This window comes from Melospiza melodia, chromosome 1, assembly GCF_035770615.1.
Source record: "Melospiza melodia melodia isolate bMelMel2 chromosome 1, bMelMel2.pri, whole genome shotgun sequence".
Taxonomy (NCBI): domain Eukaryota; kingdom Metazoa; phylum Chordata; class Aves; order Passeriformes; family Passerellidae; genus Melospiza; species Melospiza melodia.
In genome coordinates, this window is record NC_086194.1 from 41,996,934 (window position 1) to 42,020,721 (window position 23,788).

A 23,788-nucleotide genomic window follows, 5' to 3' on the forward strand; every position below is an offset into this window, starting at 1 on the left:
TAACATTTTGTTATTACACTTGTGTTTCTTGTGCATAGCCTTTAAAGAAATACTGGTAACCATAAAGTACAATTCTTAGCAGGTTACATTAAATTCAGTGAAAACTTTGGGTTTCTTTGTAATTTAGGCTTACTTGAAACAGTATGAAAGATACAAAATCGTAGTTCATAACTATTTTTAAAATTCTGCTTGCCATACTTGATACGAAATCAGACACTGAAAGTATCTGAATGCAAAATATGGTTAGAAAGATAAACTCCACTCTGTGAATTATGAGGAAGGATGAAGGCCACTTTCAGTTTTCAGCTACTTTCCTGGTCTCTATTGGTGGCATCCTATTCCACACTGATTTGGTCCAGTGTGAGAATATACAGTCACTTTGCAAGCATCTGGAACTCTTTTTGCCCTTAGCTAGGAGCCATCATCCCTTCTGTTGGATTGTATTAATAGATGTGGATACTTTCCATCTGCTTCAGAATAAATTCAGTTAAAATAGTTGAGGTCATAGAATCATTTAAGTTGAAAAAGACCTCTTTGGGGTCCAACCCTTAACCCGGCACTAGCGTGTCCCACATCTTTTAAACACTTCAAGGGTTGGTGAGTCAACCACTTCCTGGGCAGCCTGTCCACTGCTTAACAACCCTTTAGTGAAGAAATTTTTCCAAATACCTCATGTAAATCTCCTCTGGTGCAACTTGACATTTCTTCTTGTCGTCTTCCTTGTTACCTGGGAGAAGAGGCTGACCCCCACCTGGCTACAACCTCTTTTCAGTGATTGCAGGGAGTGATAAGGTTCCCCATAAGCCTCTTTTTCTCAAGGCTGAACAAACCCAGCTCTTTCAGCCGATCCTCCTAGGACTTGTGCTCCAGGCCCTTCATCAGCTTCACTGCCCTTCCCTGGACTTGCTTCAGTGCACCACAGTGTTCTTTTTTGTCCCATAACTGAGCTCAGGATTTGAGGTGTGGCCTCACCAGTGCTGAGCACGGGGTGGCAATCACTGCCCTGGCCCTGCTGGCCACACCATTGCTGATACAGGCCAGGATGCCATTGGCCTTCTTGGCCACCTGGGCACAGACTGGCTCATGTTAGCTGCTGTTGAACCTGGTCCTTTTCCGCCGTTCAGCTTTCCAGCCACTCTTGTCCAAGCCTGCAGTGTTCAGTGGGGTTGTTGTGATGCAAGTGCAGGACCCAGCACTTCACCTTGTTGAACCTCATAAAAGTGGCCTTGGCCCATCATTCCAGCCTGTCCAGATGCCTCTGCAGAGCCTTCCTGCCATGCAGCACATCAACACTCCCACCCAACATCTGCAAACTGATTAAGGGTGCACTTAATCTGTCATCCAAATAATTGATAAAGAAAAAAAAATTGATAAAGAAATTGAACTGGCCTGGCCCCAACACTGATCCCTGGGGAACACCATTTGTGGCCAGCTGCCAACTGGATGCAACTCCATCCACCACCACTCTTTGGGCTTGGCCATCCAGCAGAGAGTGTACCTGTCCAAGCCACAAGCAGCCAATTTCTCCACAATTTATGGGAATGGTGTCAAAGGCTGCAGTAAAGTCTACATAAACAACATACACAGTCTTCCCCTCATCCACTGAGTGTCACCTTGTCATAGGAGGAGATCAGGTTGGTCAAGAGGTACCTGCCCCTCATAAACCCATCCTGAATGTGCCTGATGCTGGTTCTCCCGTATGAAGATGATCTGCTCCATAACCTTCCCTGGCAGCAAGGTGAGGTTGACAGGCCCGGAGTTTCCTGGACCCTCCTTCACACCCTTCTTGTAGGTGGACATCACATTTGCCGGCTTTGGTCTGTCGGGATCTCTCTGGTTAGTCAGGACTGCTGGGAAATGGTTGAAAATAGCTTAGTGAACACTTCTACCAGCTCCCTCAGTACCTTTGGGTGGACCTCATGCAGCTTTGTGTGTGTTTGAGTGGTTGCTGACCATTTCCCCTTGGAGTATGGGGGCTTCATTCTGCTGCTCCTCCCAGTCTTCCAGCTCAGGGAGCTGGGTACTCGAACTGCTGGTCTTACTGTAAAAGACAGAGGCAAAGAAGCATTAGGTACTTCATCTTTTGTCGCTGTTTCCTTCCTTATCCAGCAAAGCCTGGAGTTTCTCCTTAGCCCTCCCTTTGTTGCTGATGTATTTATAGAAGCATTTTTTGTTGTCTTTTATGGCGTCTTTAGAGTGGTTTGCTTTTTAGCTGTGATTCAAGCTAATTTGTCCGATTTGCGGACAGAAGCGGATTAGGAGCGCTTCTGCATTCCTTTTAGCTAGCAAAGGTTAGTTGAAGGGCAACTGCCACAGCTAAATTTGCATGTATAATTTAGTACAAGGCATCCTAGAGTTGGGAATACTTTTTTTTTACCCTTCTGCCTTTCCACTTTGGGCTTTATTCATGCGTTTGTCTTTTCAGCTTTATTTGTTTAGGGCGTAATTAGATCTGTCTCTAGGTTCCTGTAAACCCTGTGTGTATTGTTTGGTTTGTTCTGCGGGTAGTTCTGTCTATATACATACATACCCACAGGTGAAAATTCTCTCATTGGTTCTATAGTCCTTAGGAATGCAATGTTGGTATCTATTTATGCCAGGTTACTCAAGGGTTAAGCAGAATTTGAGCAGACATATTCAAGTTAGATAAAATTGAGTCTTCAACCTGGTGTTAATCACAGGACAGAAATTCTTCAAGTTAGACTGTGTCTGTTCTTCTCTGATGATGCTTTGTATTATCCACTCTGAAACAATTTTTATTTTCTCAGCAGTTATTGTATTAAAAAGTCAGTAAGTCAATACGGCAACAGATGGAGTTCAACAGGTGCTCTATGAGAGATCCAGATTCTTGGACTAAACATGATCTATCTGCCAAGAGACCAATGGAAAGAAAGTACAGTCAGAGAATTCAGGCACGGTAGATCTACCTAGATGCAGGAAGAATATGAAGAATAGCAGATGCATTTAGAAATGTACTGAAGAGCAACTGTGTAAGGATTTTTGGATGAAAATCTACCTTATTTTAACTTGCTAAACTGACTTAGATGTGCAGCCACAACACTGTAGATACTTTTAACTCTTGTGAGATAAAGAACCTTATGTTGCCATAATTTGTACAGAGTGATTTGATGTCTAATGTCTGAGTCTGGTTGGATTTACCCTTTGTCATGTTACAAAGTTCAAGTAACAGACTCTTGACAGTTGAGGGTTGTACAAAATAATTTCTGCTAAAGCTCTTCTGTAGTGCTATAGCTGTTTAAACGTTCTGCCAGAAATAAGATTGTCAATGCTTAAATATCATCTGTGATGTGAGGGATCTGGAGCCTTTCTAAGGGTCCTGTTTACTTTTTACCATGTCTTGTATTTTACAGGGTACAAGCAGTCTGCCAGGCCATCTTGCATCCAGACTGATTTCTTACATTTCACTAAATGGGAAGTGAAGTTGGTTCAAATGCATTTTGGGTGTAACTGGTACTTTCTCAATTGCCACAGTGTTGCAGCATATAGGTGACTTTATTATGTAATAGAGATGAAAGCTGTGCCACATACTTCCAAGAAGTTAAAATATAATTAAAGTACCTGTAATGAACAGTGAATTTCCTTTTTTGTACTCTGTATTTCAGACTATCACAAAAGTTGCTGTTCGCTTCTGCTGACATACTAGATCTTGCTACAAGATAGCAGGTGTTTTTGAGATCAGTTTAATAGGACTCGGGTGTGGTTATTTAGGAGTTACAGGTTGCTTTTCTATACTAGGAGATTGTGAAAAAAGTGACTTGGAGCTAGCTGTCCTCTGTTCCCTGTTACTTCTCATGAAGCAGTCATGTTCACCTCACTGATTTTTAGTACCAGATTTTTCACAGAAAGGATATTTTGCTCTTAAAATATATTGTTCAGCTAATAGCCTGCTAATTCCTTCCTGCCAAGCAGATCCTCATGTATCAGCCTTTAACTTAGAAGACCATGGAGTTAAGCTGTTTCCATCATGTTTAAAACAAGTACAGCACAAATTTGATCTGGAAAAACACCCTCTTGAACATATTCTTGAATTTGGTGCAAAGCTTCCACAGTTGCAGCATACAAGACTTATTGTGCCACAGAGTAGCCCAAGAGCATTTAGAAAGAAACAAACATAGCACTATAGGGTTTTTTGAGTTTCTGGTAGGTAATACTGTATTGAGGAGAGAATTGGTGCCTCTCAAGAAGCTGATGCTGTCAAAAGGTACAGAACCAACATTGTCATCAATTGGATGCCAGTTGTAGTGTGGTATCTGGGGTACAGTGTATGTCCATCCATAAAAAAAAAAACAAGCATTCCATTTTTGCCTGTAAAAATTTCAAATTATTCTGTTTCCATCTTGTCTTTGAAACCTCTTGAGAATTTTGACTATCCCAAGAAAAATGTCATCATCACTTTCTTCTTAGGTCTAAAATGTTGTTACATGTTATGAATGGCAGAATTCACTGGCAAAGTATGCCTTTTAATATTGATAAAACCAATGCTTTTCATAATAATTTGCCTTGAGATATAAAATAGTTCAAAAGCAAGACAGAGAAAAAGTAATAAAAAACCTAATAGGCATCAGGGGAAGTGTCTGAAGTTGTAGACAGATATACGCCCACTACAGTGGTGATGGGAACCATATCGTGGTTTCAGATGGTGATATATTGTGTGAAAAAATACAAATTGTGATCATGGAGTGCTCTCAAAAGCTCACAGTTTGTTAGCAAAAATACTGGAGGTGCCCTGGGTTCTCTGAAGAAGCTGAGTGACTGTATGCTCCTTGTAGAATTTTTTATCATTAAGCTACTGGTAGCATGCAGTTCCTGATTTTAGCACTTGCTAAGCGTAACATCCTATTGCAGGCAGGGAAAATACCATGCCAAGTAGTGGCAGTAGGAAGGCTGTAATCCTTCTTAAACACATTGGGGACATTCTGATATTCTTAATGGTAATTCTTAATGGTTATTCTATAAACATTCTGGTATTCTTAGGGATTTCCATTGAGCTTAGTTGAGTGTTGGGCCTGAAAAAATGTGTGCCGTGCTGATTGTGTCATCCACCTTTTTTTCTGACTTGGCTTTCTCCTGATTTACCTTCAGGGATTATTCTAAAGATATGACAAAAAGGAGAAGTTTTGTTTCTCAGCTGGATGCCAGGGACAGAAGTTTCTTCCTCCTTTGACTCAAAATTTCCGTTGTTTTTGAAGTTAGGTGGCCCCATCACTGCAAAGCATCCTGCCATTTGGTTACATCATCATTCTTACTAAGCTTAGTTTGACAAGGGAGCCTCTGCCACATTTTTCTGAGGGGGTGAAATCTGAAATCAGAAGCAGGTCCTTGGCCAACTTTGAACCTGAGGAAGCTCAGAATGGCAGTACTGCTGGCAATTCTTTTTTCTAAGGTTTGTGATTAATAGTCAGCTTGAAGGACATGTATTTCTCTTTTCAAACGGCCTTACTTGCATCAAAACCCCTACAGATCATTTGAGCCTCTCTAAGTGTAGGGCAGTCTCAGTAGCCATCACAAATACTTGATATTGTCTCAGAATGCTAAGAGTAATTACATACCCAGATATTTTATATAAAAATGTAAAGACTAAACAATCAAAAATCACATATTTAACCCCCTAAAACCATCAGAATTAGAATTATATTAAACTTTGCATCAGTCAAAGCTTTTATTTTTTCTTTCTGGTGGACTTGCCTTAGCAATCATCTTTCAATCAAGTTTCACAAGAACTGTGCAAACCTGTTCTGTGTTCCTTGTGAAAGATGGGGGAGAGTTCATGTGCTCATGACTCCCTGGGTGGTTGTTGTCTGGTGAGGTACAGAAGCTTGGGTGTGCAAAGTGAGAAGAGTTTCCCCATAAAGACATGGTAGGTGTCTATCCAGAGAAATTCCAGAAAAAAAAGATTTGTGGTCACATAAGGACTTTAAAAAAAATAAATATATATATATATATATAATGTGCTAATTAGGGATTAATTGTATAGCATATGTATTAGACTTAGGACCTAATAAAACCATTCCACTGACATGAATGAATGTAAGTTAAAAACAAAGGAATGTTAGATTTTTCTGAAATAAAATTGCCTGGTGGTTCTTCCGTTCTGCAGAGTTGTCCATTTTGGCTCAGGTTAACAAAGGACCAGCCTCTATCTCATGGGTTCTTACACATGAGAGAGGTAGAGCTTGGTGTATGTTTTCTTCAGTCTTACTGTGAGGCGTAACACCTTAGGTTTGGGTTGTGGGCACTAGGAAAGGCTCTTTGTGTCTTAAGTATTTTTTCCTGTAGGTATTGCTGCTCCAAAGTTCTAATCTTGATTATTTGAAAATGGCTTAAATGTCCACACGTATTTACCAAGGTTATAAACACAACACAAATAAGAATTTTCCTGATGAGAAACACTTCCTTAGTGCCTTGAATTCATTATGTGATTGATTGGTTCTACACTTCCATTTTAAAAACCTTATGCAGAACTCAGTGTGTTAATTGCTCATTTGCAGATACAGAGCTCAGAATGAGACTTGCAGGATCTTATGCTTGTAGTATAGTCTGTGGGCAAGCAGGTGTTTTAAAATTTAATTTGGAATACTGTATATATATGTTTCTTTGTTTCAATGGAAGTTAGTGAAGTTTCTCATTAGATTTTCCATAAAGTGCTGCTGAATGTATTCTTCCTTTAGATGCAAAGAATATGTCGGATATGGAGTCAATCTGCAACTATCTTTTTCAAGAATCTACACTTGCCATCTCTAATTAGATTCTGTATGGCCAAATTGATTCTGTAATCTACATTTGCATTAAAAACTGACTCCTAGAATTACTCCTATAGCTTGTAATGTTCACAGTTTGTATCTTGTCATTTTTCTGAGTTTGCAGATGTGAAAATTTTGTGCATCTGCAGCTGAAGACTTTTAAAGCACAGAAGCCTTTATAATTGAAGGCTTAGAAAATTTTCAACAGATTCTGCTTGTAAGGAGATTACATATTCTCAGATGGCTGTAAAATGCTGGATAAAAAGTCTAGATGATGGGGCAATAATAGCATGAAATTGATTGGGGTTTAGACAGTCACCATTCCCACAAGAAGCAACACACTGATCTTGCACTCTCTTGGAATCAAGGGGTCAAATGAATTCCATTGCTGTCAGTGTAATTTGCCTTAAGTGTTGTTAAGATGTGGATGAAGTAACTTCACTGTCATAAATGTGCTATTCTTTTCTATATGTTCTTACTTCTCAGTAGGCTGAATTTTATTTTAATACTCACCTTAAATAGTACTTTGTGAAGGAAATACTAAACCTAGGAACGTCAAAGACGTCTCTTTATAAATATAGCAGTAATTGTTGCTGTGAAGTGCTGGAGAATTCTGTAGCTCCTGGATAGAGAGTGATTGCTGTGACTAGCATTAAGTAATTATCCTACAGTATTGCCTCGTGTCATCAAAAAGGCAGTTCATAGCAAGGAATAAAAATCAAACCTAAGCATGAACAGATAGTTAAGATTATGTATTAACAGTGCATAAAATATAAGTGAAAACTCCACAGGCTTTGCTTTGCAAGCTGCCTAGTTAAGCTTTCTAAATTAATGTTGCTACTAAAAAAAAGATTATGCCTCTGTTTCAGTTATTTTGCAGTTGCTGCTTATACTCTGTTCTATGTTAAAATATATGAAATGAGAACTGTATTTTTATTAACTTACCTCCAGTTGTCTAGTGAACCAGCTGTAATGGAGGTATCTCCAACAGTGCCACAAAATTAATGGTACCATACACAGAGCACTTAGGTGATCATTAGAGCATCCCCCTCAAGGTTCAAGCTACAATACCAGCCTGGTTTGTGGTTGGGACTTTAAATTCTGAAATGTACAAAGACTTAGGATTGTTTATTCCTTTAAAGCTTAGCTTGGAGGAGGAAATAATTCAAACTACAGACATGACAGAAAGAGGCAAGGAGAACAGCAGAACATCACTTTTTCCCCTAGAACGTCGACTGAAATAAGTCAGTGCTTCCTGGTGTCAGGCCCTTAGCTGAATCTTAGCAAGTGTGAATATTCTTTACGGCAGGACTGAGAACCTGAATATTTCACTCAGGTTTTCTAGCTAAGTATTTAATTAAAATGTGCTTCACGTGATTTTGTTCTTTATTCTTCTCAGGTCTGTTTCAAATCGACTTTCCTCAAGGGGGTGAGGGAGGATGAGAAGGAATCTTGGGAAATGGGTAATCTATTTCCATACCTCAAGATCAGGTGGATGTGAGGGTTGAGGGTGGCAGAAAAGGGATCCTGTCCTTTGCTCTGGTTCTGTCACATCATGCTGCATACTGTTTAGTCAGTGCAACCAGCAGTGTACTTCAGTTCCAGTGTCTCCTTGGATTAGATAGAGTAAGTCAGAAGGAGGGCTGGATAAAAACCCTAAATACCACCTCTTCTTGCTGCTGCTGCAAGTTGAAGAACTGGGGCAGGCAGTGACCCCCAAACCTGACGTGCAGCCCCTACCCAGCAGTGGCTGTTCTTGCCTCCATTCTGATTCCTTCCTCAGCTGCAGCTCCTGAATCTCCCAGATGCAGGAGTAGGCAAAGATGGCATTTTTTGTGATATTTTCTAGGGTTGTTTTACACCCCTATGGAACCTATAGATAGTTGCAGGTACTGTGATAGCATTGCAGTAGAAATACAATACCACTGTGCTGCATTTGAAGCACAGTTTGAAAAGTACCAAGATAGTAAGGAGGTGTGACTGGTTGTGATGCTCGCTGTTTGTTAGCAGCGCTCTCTGTCCAAGCTTAAAGGGAAACAATTTCACAAGGTTCAGGCTTGTCCCTAAAAAAGAGCTCTGAAAGGCTAAGTGATACCAGAGCCTAATACTGGCATCATCGTATGAGTGCCAGAGTAGGCTTTTGTCTGGTGCACTGTCCATCGCTGCCAGTTTGTCTGTGCCTGAAGCTGGCTTTGATATGCAGCATCACAGCAACCTTTTCCTGCTGTGTGCATAGGTTTATGTTGACATTTTAACTTATTTTTGTTTGCAGTGGGAGGTGAAGTGGGCACTTTTTTTTGAAGTCAAAATGAGGTGTTGAATAAAGTTGCTAAATATTTTTAGTTTTATTTTTTTGTCTAGAAGGTTGTTTCTTGTTCTTGCAGGTCTTCTCACAATACACTGTAGTGTTGCCAGTAATTCCTGCTGCAAAGACATGTGGAGCTGTCACTGCATGCTTTCATTTGTGGCGAAAGAATCACTTTTTTGAAAGAAGGGCTAATAGATTTGTGTCTGTCTAAGAGTATATTAGGAGGGAAGATTAAATTCTTACCTCTGAAGTGGTAGAAGTAAAATGCTGTTACGTTGCATTTCAATTTTGAGTGGTAATTCATTCTTATTAAAGACTTAATGGGATGCTGCCAAAGCTCAAGACAGTTGTTCGCATCCTTCTGAAGTCAGTTGCAAAGCTTTGCTAATTGGAAACATGAGGAGAATGTCAATATGTATTCTTCTTGCCTATTTCGTTTGTTTAACTAATCTTTTGATGCTGTAAAAGTAAACATTAGTGGTACTTTTGTAGCCTCTGTGAGTTTGAATCATGATTTAAAAATTCGAAAGTAATTTGTGTTAGTAAATATCTTACTTGTTCCCTTTTTGAAGTTCTAGGATAACAATATTCGGTGGGTTTTCAGTGTTTTCAGTCCTGTCTGTAGCTGGATGGATTCCGTGTGTCCTGTGCAGTATGAAACTTCTGATTTGTTACATACCATACTGCAGGCACTTGGCACTAAACAAATTAACAATAGACCTTGCTGTCCTAAGATAAGAGGCTAATTTTACAGGTACAGCATTTCAGAAATCACATTAGAGTTGACAGTTCAGAACTGGAGAATTAATTAATATTTAGAAATCTAGTCAAACGGGAATAGTTGTAGGCTTATTAGAAACCAATGTCACATTGCTGTTTGAATCAAAGATTTCTAGGTCAGAATGACTGATGTTCATGTGAATTTTCTTATATAAACATGACTAATGACTTCTGAAAGCCCACAATTTTATCAGTTAATATATCCTATATAAATGCTTATTTAACAGATATAAGATATGAGAGTGTTCCTGAAAGTACTTCACTCTGTTATTTACCTATTTTTAATATAATTTGACTTATGCTGTGACAGTTCAGACACTTGAAGCATGCAAATTTGCTGACATCTGAACCTGAATTTCAGTTCTTTTTGTTCTTCCACTGTGTAGATGAAGAATCTGCTCATGACCTCAATGTGGTTTTGTTTCAGATACTACTTGTACTGATTAAACAATTAGGAATTTGATGGGGTTTGCAGTCTTAAATGACCTTAGCTTTATTCTGTGGAAATGATTTGCTTCAAAATAAACTTGTGATATTTTGGGAATCCTAGATATGCAAAAGAATTTGAATTAGTTTTAAATTTTTTGTCAGAAGGGATGCATATTTCTGATATAAGGGAATTCTTCCATAAAATAGATAAAAAGAAAAACACACACAGTCTTTTCTAGGCTTGAATTTAGCAGTGTCTTTGGAAGTCTTATGTGGTGGTTTGCCCATCTACCTTTTGTCTGTTGTAGTATTCCATTTAGTCACCTGAACTTCTACTTAACTGATGAATAAAATCTTTAATACTTCTTTAACCAATGAATTTCACATGGTTAACTGAAATTCAATTAGAATATCTATTAGAAGAGTTGGCTTTGTGAATGTTGCTTGTTTTAGACGCTGTGTTCACCCAGGCTTTTCTCTACCTAAACTTTCTCTACAAAGCTTCACATTCTCAATATCTGTAGCCTTTTTAGTTTCGCCTTTGAATGAGTGATCACGAAAGAGTTGCTGTTTTAGGGTGACATGCACTGTAGTGCTTCTTGCAGCCTGATACTTAATTTCAAAAACTAATGGACATTTTAATAGTTTAAAAGTTTTGTTATCAAATGTTTGAGATATTTTGTGCCAGCAAGGTGGAAGATGAATGCCTTAATAGCGGTCTGTTGGTGTCTTTTAATGGTTTTTATACAGTGTGGAAGGCTGAACTGAAGGTGTGCATGAGAGACCCTTTGTTGTACAAGAAATTCTCTGCAGCAGAATATGTACAAACTTTGAAACTTCATCTACAGAGGTTGTACATTGTGTAAATTCTTACTGCTTGAAAGAAGCTCACTGGTTTGATAGTGTGAACAAACAGACTGATTCCTGTTGCCTGTTACTGAATGAGTCACCTGCCGATTTTACATGAAGTAGGGCAGCTGCACGTGTAGCTGTCCTGTCTCAGAATGGGGTCTTGCCTTGACTGCATGTGATAGACTGTAGTTGAAAATGAGTAGTTTTAGAAAGGAATAACAAAAATAAGCAGAGTACTGTATCAGAGTGAAAGAAAACATTTTAAAGTTTACGCACAAAAATGAAGTCACCAAAAACTGTAAACTGTCATCTGTAGTATATGCACTTGCTGTAGAAGTGAAGAAAATATAGTAGTGAGTAGCTGAGAACTTAGTAATGTACTTCAAAACACTGAAGGTTGAGAGAGGACCATTGTACTTACCTAGTAAATGAGGTGCTAAAGCTCTTGATTTTATCTTATCCTTCTGTTTCTTTCTAGGTTTAACTATAGATCAACACATCATCTTGCATCTCATGGCTTTTATGAATTTTTAAATTGGTTTGATGAAAGAGCATGGTATCCACTAGGAAGAATAGTAGGTGGAACTGTAAGTATTGTAATAATACATTTCTTTTTAAAAAATCAATTTAATAAGTAAAAAATAATGAAAGGTGACTTTTTAGGAAGATTTTTGAACTTTCAATACAAATATGATGTTGATAAAAGGAGAATCTTAATAAAATTTGCTTTTAATTGTCAAATTGCTGCAGAGGGAATATCGAGATGTTTTTCATTTTTAGCTGCAGAAACTAAGTCGACATGTCTTATTCAATAGTACACTGTGACCAAGAAATACAGAACTTCCTTACATATGAAATTCTAATAAGTAACAAATCAGGGTATTATGGCTCCTACAATTCCACTATATGAAATCAAAACAGGAAAAACTTCGAAAAAAAAAAATAAAAATCGTAATCTAAATCTCTTAAGGTACAAGTTTTAATCCAATTATGTATGCTGAGTAGACTGCATGTGTGTAGGGAAAAAAGTTAGAATTTCACTGGGAGAAGACCATGTGAAATTAGATCAGTGTGGCACCTGTACAAAACATCAGGACTAGTTAAGATTGGTATCAGTGCAAGTCACAAGACAGGAAAGGTGTACAAAACAATGTTACCGAGTCAAAATGCAAATATCACTCATTAGAATAGCTTTAGTAACATTAAGTAATGCAGCCACGTGTTTCTTAATGTGTGAAAGTTCATTAAAGCTTTTTAATGCCAATATATACCACTTAAAGGCATTTATAAGTTTCTTGTAGCAGTCAGATCACCATTGTTTTAGTATCTTAGAGATACTGGACACTCTTTATGCAGCATTTAAGTGCATGTTTTTCACACCTATCTTATACAAAATATAACCTCTTAAGAAAAAGAATTGAAATATATGCAGGGGAATGTTCAGTCATCTGTTAATTTAATTTAGTACAATGTCCTTCTTAGTTTTTGAAAGAAACTAAGGCAGGTGAAATACATATTAACTTGCCTAGGATGTATTGATTTTTCTAATGTTGATAAATGTGGGAGGGTAGAATTCCTATTAAGAATATTTTAAAGTTCTCCAGTATTCTATGGTGGATTCAATAGATTTGTGTAAGTCTATGCTACCTTTCCTGGTGCACATATTAATTCAATTTTTACAGGACTTTGTTTTAATCTGTCATATCCAAAGATGTCTACAGATACCTTGTAAAAATGTAGTATTCAACTGACTGACCATAAACTTTTCATCTTTAAAAAATTAACTCTTATTGAAGTACATTTTCTCTCCCTGTTGGCACCAAGAAGTGAAAGAATAGCATGGTACATTTTAAAGGAAAATGGATATGACTGGGAAATTTTGGGTTTCTTCTTGATATCTTAGGCTTTTGGGGCTTGTTTTTTTATTTCCTTAAAACTGGTAGCTGGCTTGAAATTCTGTTTCAAGTTTTGGTTTCTGCTTCCATACCTTAATGACAAATTGTTTTCATTATATGATAAATGTCAAGTGAGATGGGATGTTATCTGTATGCTGCTCATTCATTTATGAAGTAGATTATATGTTATTGTTAGCATTTGGATAAAATTAAAAGAGCCTAGGGTATTCAGTGTTGTTGTCAAAACATGATTAAAGTAGTACTAAAATAATTCTATTAGCTTATGCTAATACTCACTGCTTATATCAGCTTAAAAATTATTGTTTAATTGCAAGTTCTGTGTAAACATGCATACCATGACAGTTTTCTGTAATAACCTAGTGTTCTGGTTTGTTTTGGTTTTTATCTCCATGTAGGTGTACCCAGGACTGATGGTGACAGCAGGCCTTATACATTGGATTCTAAATATGCTAAATGTGACAGTCCATATAAGAGATGTCTGTGTGTTTCTAGCACCAGTTTTTAGCGGCCTTACAGCTATTTCTACTTTCCTGCTCACCAGAGAACTGTGGAACCAGGGAGCAGGGCTTTTAGCTGCCTGTTTTATTGCCATAGTTCCAGGTTACATATCCCGATCAGTAGCAGGATCTTTTGACAATGAAGGCATAGCTATTTTTGCACTGCAGTTCACATACTATTTATGGGTAAGTAATTGCTGAGTCTTTTGCTTTGGAAAGGTTTTTTGGTTCCTCCTCCAACCAAATGACTGATTTTTCTTAGAATCCATTGAATTCTGATTTTCCTCCCTCTCATCTCTCTTCCCCTTGGCTCTTGATTAGGCAAGTACTGAGAAGTCACATGATCTGAACCACTCCATAATCACGCTCTTCAGTTTGCTGTGTAAAAGCACAGTTCCACTGAAGTATGTGTGTCCTGTAGTAGTAATAAAAATGATGATGAGTCTAGAAATTTAAAGCAAACAGAGGGGTTGTTTGTTTTTTGGTTTGGAGGTGTTAGTGTTGTGTGCATCAAATGTTAGCCTCCTTATATAGCTGTGAAAAGCTATATAGATAATAAGCTAATATAGCATATTCAGAGAAGACTGTGAATATGAAGTGCTTTAAATTGTCTTCTCTAAAGACTTTTGACTGTATGCAGTGTCTGGGCTTTGAGTTCAGTATCCGAATTAAATGGTCAAAGCTGTCTAGAGTCAGATATTAGTGTTTCTTGTGTGCTTAGAAAACCAGTCTTATGTCTTTTCATTTGCCTGCTTGCTGAAGCAACATGTCTGCCTCTCCTTTATCTGTGTGGAATTGCATCCATGAGGTAGTTTTGCAGGAAGGAATTTAGGAAAGCTGGGCTGTTGTATTTCTGGGCTGTTGAACCTACTTTGGAAATAACAAAAATAGCATAACTATATTGTTAATTCAGCACAGACACTGTAGAGTACTGTCTCTTGTGTATTCTGGAATGCCTGCACTTCTCATTTAGAGGGCTCCATATAATACCTGGTCACTACAGCTTTCTCCATAATTTTGTCAAGAGTTCTGGTTTTCATAAGCAGATGCATATCCACAGATGTTTTAGCTTTAGAGTATTTCAGAATTTGGGATATATTTGGTAGGAATATAATGGAGGAGAACTGAATTTTTCATGACTGAGTGACTGGTGTTACTTAAATGCAGTATTTTTTAATCTGGTTTTAGAATAAGCTGCAGCTGGGAAGGTGTGCTGTGTTTGATAACAATAATAGAATCAATCTGTGTTGTTACTTTAGAGTAACTGAGATATGATAGCAGTTATCTGTTCTTATGGAATTCATATTTAACTAAACTGCAGAGTGCAATAATGTTTGCATGAGCTCTTGTAGAATCAAATATGTTTTATAGACAACTTTCTAGTGTTTTTTAATGTCTGTTCGTCGTTCCTGTTCTCCCTTACCATAGTCACCCCCATCAGTTTCAGACAAATTCATATTCCTGGGGCAGTTTCTGGATCCTGCTAAACCTTTAGTAGTATCTGGATGCTCTTGTTAACCTTAAGTGAATTTTTTTGGAATAGCTATTTTGTCTGTAATGGCAGAGTTGGGTCAGATGCCAGACAAATTGAGGCATGGATGGTCTTCCCTTAGAATTATAAAGTGCTCTAACATCTCAGAGAAAGTAGCACAGACCCATTGCAACTACATTTCTACATCAGATCATAAGGCAGAGAGTTGGATTGAATGCTTTTGCTAGAGAAATACATCTAACCTTTTCGGTGTGAAAGAATTGCATTTGTGTTACAATTTTATGGACATCAGTTCAGAAGCATCAAATACAACTTGATGCAGGCTAAAGTTCTCTCAACAATTGTTTTGGGATGAAACTTTAGAGTACTGTTCAGGATTTGTCATTCATAAATACTTGGTTATTTTTCCAGGTGAAGTCTGTGAAAACTGGGTCAGTCTTTTGGACAATCTGCTGCTGTCTATCCTACTTTTACATGGTAAGGCTTTTGTATATATAATAGCTAAACTATTTGAGTAACTTACATAATTCATATGTTGACAAAGAAGAGAATAAGGCTATTTTCATCTTTGTTGGAGCCAGAATATAAAATTCTTGCTTTGTATTGTTATTAAAACCTTAATTATATGACTAAACAACATAGTATGTAAAGGTAAAGTATTTAAATCAACATGGTTAAACATGATTGATTGGGGGAAAAAATGAAAATATAATAACTTCACTTGCCAATTTTTCCCATGCTGTGAATAGGTGCTCTGATTCAGTTGGATTTTTATTTGAGTACAGGTAAATTAAGGTATAATTTTAATGTTTATGTGTGTGTATGTCATTTCCATAATACAATAATAATCAGAATATTTAGAATGTGAGGAAAAAGTTACACTTTTATAATTTTGAAAGCTATTTCTATGGGTATAATTATGCCATGAAGTAAAGCTTACCACCAGAACTGATGAATTACTTCAGTGTCATAATAAATGATCATAAATGCCCTTTTCATTCTTGATCTATGAAAATGAAAGCTATTGCAGAGATTTTCCTAAGGGCTAACAGAGGGGGAAAACACTAGTAGTAAACATGAGGAGATAAAACTAATAGAAAAATGGAAGGAATTGGTTTTCCTCCTCCTCCATCTTCTAAAACATTACACTAAGAATTCTCTTGTTTGAGTCAAACGTGGGGTTTTTTCCCCTAACTGATAAACTTTTTGTGGCTGTATGAAAAATAAATTACCCTCAAAACAGCCAGTGCTAGGACAGTGAGGCTAATTGCTTGGTGACAGTTAAGATTGAGGTCTCAAATAATGCTTTCCTATCATCAGGTAACTGAGTTTGCAAAAACAAGGAGTTTCTGGATTGGTTTATGTACCTTAAAGTCAAGGTTAATTCAAAGGTTGTCTGAATGCTGTCTAGTTTTCCTCTAGCTTTAATGTCCATTTGGTTTTCTGGGAGACTTTTGCAGTTAATATAAGAAATAATAGCCTTGTGTTTGTCACCAAAGATACTGAGATAGCTATTTCTTGTTAAGAACATTTATTCATTCCATTTCTCCTCCTTTTTGCCACATTGCTTAATAGAGAGCCACTTCTTTATACACAGCATTGCTGTTTATATAGCTTTATAGTGAAAAGGTCCTGTAGCTTTGGTACATGTTTAAGTCCAGTATAAAAGCTGCAAGTAAATTTTTGAGTTGTAATATTTGTATAGCACAGTATTTTTTTATATTGTGCCAATTTATTGGTAAGATCCTCTCAAAGTGCCTTCATAAACATACAAATAAAAAATACAATACTTTCACAATTTTACTGCTAAAAATGCATCTTGGTATGTGGGATTGTATGTAAGAGTATGTGATCATGTGTGCACATGGTATCTGAACTTAAGAATCAATGTAATCATGACAGTCAATCCTTACATATAAATGGGGGGTGCTGTTATTTTCCTTTCAAGTTCTGTCAGCTCATGAAAGGTTCAGATTCATCTGTAGCTTAGCTTCACATCTCAGTGAATAGATGTTAGAATTTTATTGCTTGTATCTGCATCATCCCACATATGATGGCCTTCCCTATATTGTATTTACCTTTTGGAAAGAATTTTGTGGAGTTGCCCTTCTAGATATTTTGCTTAAGTATATTTTTAGGACAAAACATAATTTTCTATTTGTTACATTGTAATAATTTGTCTTTCTCTGGTGGAGTTAGTAATTTTCAGTGTAAGTTGGAAGTTAAATTAGAGTTTTGAGGTAGTAAGAGTTCAGTCCTTCAATGGGAAGTTTGGACAACAGCTTGAAAGGCAAAGGGATATTGCATGAACTGACAAATCTTTCCTGATAACTAAATCTGCCTTAGAATATATACCTAACTCACTGTGGTAATTTGACTCATAGCCTTGCATTGGATTCAATATAGAGAAGGGTGTTTTCTCCTTGGATTTATATTTTTAGCCTTTGTTTTACTTCATCAGCTTCTGCTTCATATTTTCTTGGCAAGGAGGTAAAATAAAAGAAAGCTTTACATTGAAGCAATCCTGTAGGAGTAATAGCATGTCTCCACTCTTTGCCAGTCTGTGAGGATGCCTCAGTTTTGTTTGAAAAGTTCATCTTCAGTATTATTTTCAGTGCCTAGATTTGGGTTCAAATTTTGATAATTAGGGGTGCAGGTCTCTGGTCCATGCAAGCTGTGACCTCCTTCATTCAAACCTTTCCCTGAATTTGACAGTGTTCTATTTGCATGTTTGAACTCTATTCTGTCTTACCTGTCTTCAGGTACATGTTTTCTCCCATTAAATAAATTTAGCTGTGTAAAACATGATACTTCATCCAAGTAATTAGGCACTAGGATTTTGATAATCTGGAATGAGTTATTAGAGAACTTTGATTATTTTATTCTACTTGTTTTATATTGTCTGAATTGCTTACCATAAATTTTGAAATGCTGGGGTTTGTAGTATTAGTGTCAAAAGACAGTAATCTTGGCCTCATGGTTTTTTTAGAATTTGTTCTATAGAACATAGTAATTTGGGTTTCTTTTTGGATTCTAGGGCTTTAAAAATAGCTACATGAATCTAAACCCTAAAGTACAATTAAAGTGAAAACCACATTAGCTACTGCATGCTAAAAATGAAGATCTAGGTTAGGCATGGTGCATATGGGAGAAGTCTAGACTGTAATATGACAAGAGGACATGTTAAAATACAGATTGTCTAGTCAATATGAGCCTTTCTAAATATGTTAGAAATTTAGATAGCACATTGTAATGATAGCTCATTAAATCCTCACTGAAACCAGCAATCTGTTAATAACACTGGAGTGTTTCAATTCTAAGTACACCAACAGCTTCTCAACAGCTCTTGTTGCCCCAGGTTTGCAATGTCTATAATATTGTTGTATATCATGCCACAGAGCTCAGTCCTGATTTCATGTGCTGCCATACTCTTCCCTTTGTTCATTTCCCTACACTGCAACCTGCACTGGCTGCTCTGGTCCCAGAGTTGTGCTCCTGGAGGTGCACCTTGCTCCCTTTCCCTCTCTAGCTGGAGATAATGTTCCTTGTCCTCGGCAAAAAGTGCATGGTGCTAAATTTGTCAAAGAAAGTTTTGCATCCTACATGAGATCATAGAATATCCTGAGTTGGAAGGGACCCCAAGGATCATCAAAGCCCAGCTCATGGCCCTGCAGATCCTTCCACCGCCTTGAGTTGCAGCCTTCACCATGGGGAAAGGCCTCCAGCATAACATTCGTTTGCCAGTATGGCCAGATTAGCTTGGAAGGAGGACATCCAGGGAAGGGTAGCCTAGGAAATCCATCAGCCCATTTCAAACACCTCTGATATGTGGGCTTTGTTGTGGTTTTCTTTTATAATATATATTGAGGAGGATTCTGGTGGTATCAGTAGTAGTTCTGACTGCTTGTGTAGATGGGCTGTGTGTTTTCTTGTTAGACCATCAAGATCTATAAATCCACCATGGGCTGTCCTAAGAATTTGCAGATATTTTCAGGTCTAATCTCCTGTTCCATTTGTCTTAGGTCTCTGCATGGGGTGGTTATGTTTTCATCATCAACCTTATTCCACTGCATGTGTTTGTTCTGTTGCTGATGCAGAGATACAGCAGGAGAGTCTACATTGGTAAGTTCTGTTCACTGCAAAGTCATTCTCAGATACTTAAAACATGAGATACAAAATTATTGTACTGATGTGTTTTGTATCAAGTGGGTGTTAAGTAATTGCATATCAGATTGAGTTGTTTTAATTTGATTACTGATTATAGTCAGTTATTTTCTACAACGTGGAAATAAGGAGTTGAAGCATACTCACACTTCCAAAATTTCATATATATTGCTACTAATGAATTTTTCCTTTCTAGTGCATGGGAAAGAAAAATGGATGGTTTGATGTAAAAGAACCCAATTAATATCTTGTAAATATGCATTACATGTGTGCCTTTAATAATGTTTTATTTTTTTTTCCAACAATTGGTATTCTTAAAAGTTATATAGCAGAAATTATGCAAACATCTAGATAAAGACATCTAGATAAGAAATTTTGAGCAGCCATGTAAGTTTTAGATGACTGAGAAAAGGCTTGCACAGTAAGAGTCTGCCCACTCCATGGGAATCCTTAAAATTTTATTGGATTAATTGGTCAGCCTTCCTTCCAGTTTCAGGAATGTATGAATAGGGATCCTGGGAGCCTAACTTTTTTATTGATTTACCTGACATTTAAATACTGTGTAAACTGTTTTTACTGACACTTTACCAATAAAATCAGTTGGCCATGATGTAGGTGTGTGAATGGAATATTTAGTAAGCAATTCAGGTATTCAGAGATTTAGAAGTTAGCTGGAACACTTTTAATGTGAAGCCTTTACCATAGGTATATGGAGAACATAATGTGTGCTGAAGCGTAATCACAAAGCATTTCATATTTGTAAATATATTTTTATTCCTCTTTTTAGTACTGTTTTATCTTTGTATTTTCAATTATTTTAATGCTTTTTTAGTCCCTGCTAGAGAAATTACTTCAAGTACATATATGTGAATCACTATATATCACAATTGCTTAATTTACTCAAGTTCAGTTTTGAATTTTTGTTATCAAAACTATAAATATTACTTCCATACTACTATGCTACTCTATGTAAGTAAGAATTGGAAATTGATTAAAATTTTAAAAAGAGAGAAAGAAGAATCTCTAACCCATCTTAGATTTGTTAGTATTAGTTAACTTCTTCATTAACTACTTCTTCCTAACTTAAGGGGAAAGTAATTTATCTTGTTTTCTGTTTAAAATTGTTTTACTGAATATTTTCATTTTCTGATTTCTCTGAATTAGGCAAGAGAAAATTAGATCAACTAATTAGCAATATGGTAGCCAGAAACAATAAGGAATAAATGCTCTTGCTTTTTCAGCTTTAAATTAACTAGTCTTTGAACTCATGTGGGAAAAATAGTACTGCAAGTTCATAGGAATTAAAGGGTTTGGCAGATGTTTGTTTTGCAAATAGCTGCAGTGTTTTGAGATGTTATTGCCCTTCAGCAGTGAGGGATATGTGCTGCCATGGAGCTGTCAGAATGAAAATGTGATCAGTGCTCTCTGTTTCATTGCAACTGCTGTCTTAATTTAAGCTTTCATGGGAGGCCCTAGAGAAGTCTGTACAGCTCACATTACTATGTCATTTCTAGGTTTGTTTAACAGGATGTTTTTGTAAAACAGGTAAGAATGTTCAAGCACTTCTGAGAGGAAATTCAAGTGTGCTTCACCTCCAAACTATTCAGACAGGGAGAAGAGTTTACAAAAGCTCCTTGAAGCAGGGAGAATAAAGATATTGGGGGAGTTTCTGTTGCAATTGCTACTGCGCCTGCAACAGTCTTACCATTCTTAAAAAACTTACCACGTGCAGCTAAAACTTTTGAAAACTATTGTCAGCTGACAATTGATAACAAAAGCTACATACTTTTTACTGTTATGGAGAATTTTGGGGGTTTTAATCTCTAGATCAGTTGTTTACATTTATTTCAAGCTAGCATGAGCCATTTTATAAAGGCTCTTTGTGTTAAGTTTAATCCAACATAACATAAATGTAGAGAACAGTATTTGTCAGAACCAAATTTTTTAAAATAGTGGTGGATTCCTGGTATATATTTCTCATAAGAGTGTTCATACACCAAGGAAAAGGTTAGTGGGACATAACTGATATATCTGGGAATGTAACTCAGAATCATGTAATGAGTAAAAATTTCCAGAATGTGAAGGGTTTGCCAATTTTAAAATATTTTAGGGCTGGAAGGCAGATGACTTTATTAGCCAGATAGCTTCTGACCCATTTGGCATCAATAGTGATGATGCTACCTCCATCTGAAAGCTCAAGCTGTGCTTTTATTATTTTTTCATCTTGACAATGGCCAGTGCCTTTCATTCAGAAACTCTAGTTTAATCATTATGAATAAGCTTACAATTCCAGTGTATTAACAGAGCAGTGAATAACTTCTTTATTCAGATACAGCAACCACTAATACTATATTCTATCACTGTAGTCTCTCTTTAGTTTCTCATATGTTTAAAAAATAAATGGTTGTACACTTGGAAGGGTATAGATTTGTGTTATATTTGCACACTTCAATTTTGTAATTTTTCATGCAATTTTTTTAGGTTCTGTATAATTATCAGAATATATTTAATAAAACACGTGGGGATCTTCCAGAATTTAAAACTTCATTTCAATAATCCCTTGTTATATGTCTTGTATTTTATCATTAAAACAGGCATATATTTATATCAATTACTTCAGTGTTCTAAAATTTCAGATTGAGTGTTTTTTTCTGGTGATTGTAATCCATTAATTGAAAGAATGTCTCCAGTATATGATTATACTCTCCAGAGAAGCTTTTAAGTAGGTCTTTCCTGTGTTTGTGTGGTGTACTGCAAATTAAATTCTTTGTAAAATGACTTTATCCACAGTAGGTCAGAATGATTTTGTTCTGGAGTTGATCAAAGTTATAGCCATAAGAACAGCATGCAAGAATCAAAATTAACTCCTCATTTTTGCAAAGACTGTGCAAACTGTAGAATATAAAAAAATATTAAAAGTTAGTGATGATATATTGCCCTGATGTTTCTAACTTCCTAGAAAAATTGTCATGTTGTGTAAATTATCTTTTTTTAAAATCTTTTCAGTACCAGGCAGTATGTACCTTTTTGAAAGAAGTGGGAGTAAGGGATTGGGATGGGGCTGGGCAGTGCACATAGCAAGTATACCAGTTTACAGGACTGGGCTTAAAAATGGTGATTTACAGTGGTCTAACAAATGTGAAATGTAGTGATTTATGCCAACCATTGAACTTCCACAGGATGGCAGTGTTGTAACAGTTGCATGGTACAGTAAATGATTTATGTTGTAGTGAATTCTTCAAAAATTGAGCTTCCTGCAGGAAAAACACATTTCAGTGACTTAAGAGGGCATAGGTGAGTAGCTAGGCCAAGCTGTGCAGTACAGGTGCTTGAAAGAATAAACCATCCCTTCGGACTGGTTTGGAACTCAGACAGTGCCCTGGGAGCATAATCCCCCAGTGAGACCACATAGGTGCTATGGCAATGACACCACTGCTCAGTGATGCACTCCTCAGAACTGACCTCATGGAGTTACTAAAGGGCTCCATGAGAACAGGGATCTCTTGGTAAGATCCAGGTTATCTACAGCCAGATAGTGGTTTAGGATCTGTAGGAGTTTAAAAATATGACAGGTGAATTAGTGCTGTTTTCCACTGAAGGAATGGACTTCAGATTGGCTGGTTACTTCAAATGTAATTGGCCTCATGGCTTTTCAGATTTGGTATTCTTACCTTCCCCTTCCATCTCTTCTTCACCTTGTAATATTGAGGACCAAAACCCTTTCAAAATAAAGTATATGAATGTTAATGCATGTTCAATAAGAATTCATATTAATAATAGTAATTAATGATGCTCTTGGCCTCTGTTTTCTGGGGGATTATAAATCCCCAGGGTTTATACAGATCTATCAATACATATGCTTAATATTAATTTTTAATTCTATTGTTGTTCAATTTCTTGCCTTCCCTCTGCTCTTGTGTTAAATAAAGAACAATGGTGCCTGTTTGCATTTTCTAAAGAAGTAGTGGACTCTTAAAGGTTTTACTTTTTTGAGGTCTGATCCCTTCAATTTCTCCTCATATAGAAAGCTTCCTATGTCACTTGTTTTTTGAGAGGTCTTTCTATATCCATGACTCTCAAAACCAAGATGGGAAGAGAAAACTTTTTACAAGCTGAAGAATCTTAGGTAAATGGCTTATTTTCCTAGGAGGAGATAAAACAGTGCAATTTGAAAGAACAGTATGCTGCTACATCCACTAAAATGGGTTGCAATGGACAGCTTTATTCTAGTCAGTGAAGAAAAAAAGAAATTCAGATGGCTGAAATATTTAGCATACTACAGTTCTGTTTTGCTGTCAGTGGAGTTAGGAGAGAAGGTGGACTCCTCTCTGACGATGGAGCCAATGCTTTTTCAAATGTGTATTAATTCTGTTCCCATCTTTCTCTTCCCCTCTCCTCACATTTTTCTCTCCTAGCATATAGCACTTTCTACATTGTGGGGTTAATATTATCCATGCAGATACCTTTTGTGGGATTTCAGCCAATTAGAACAAGTGAACACATGGCAGCTGCAGGTAAGAAAATGAAGCTTCTGCATCCAACAGCCTCCTTAGCACAGGAAAACCTCAAACACTTGCAGCTTTATTTCC

General features: G+C 36.9%; 1 protein-coding gene across 1 annotated transcript in view; it reads left to right on the forward strand.

The window, feature by feature from the left end:
* Nucleotides 1–23,788, forward strand: part of STT3B (STT3 oligosaccharyltransferase complex catalytic subunit B) — a 51,050-nt gene that overhangs the window by 10,684 nt on the left and 16,578 nt on the right. The window contains exons 2-6 of the mRNA XM_063155167.1: nt 11,609–11,717; nt 13,442–13,729; nt 15,447–15,512; nt 19,058–19,157; nt 23,615–23,713. Coding sequence (XP_063011237.1) covers nt 11,609–11,717; nt 13,442–13,729; nt 15,447–15,512; nt 19,058–19,157; nt 23,615–23,713 — 662 coding nt within the window. The remainder of the gene's footprint in view (nt 1–11,608; nt 11,718–13,441; nt 13,730–15,446; nt 15,513–19,057; nt 19,158–23,614; nt 23,714–23,788) is intronic.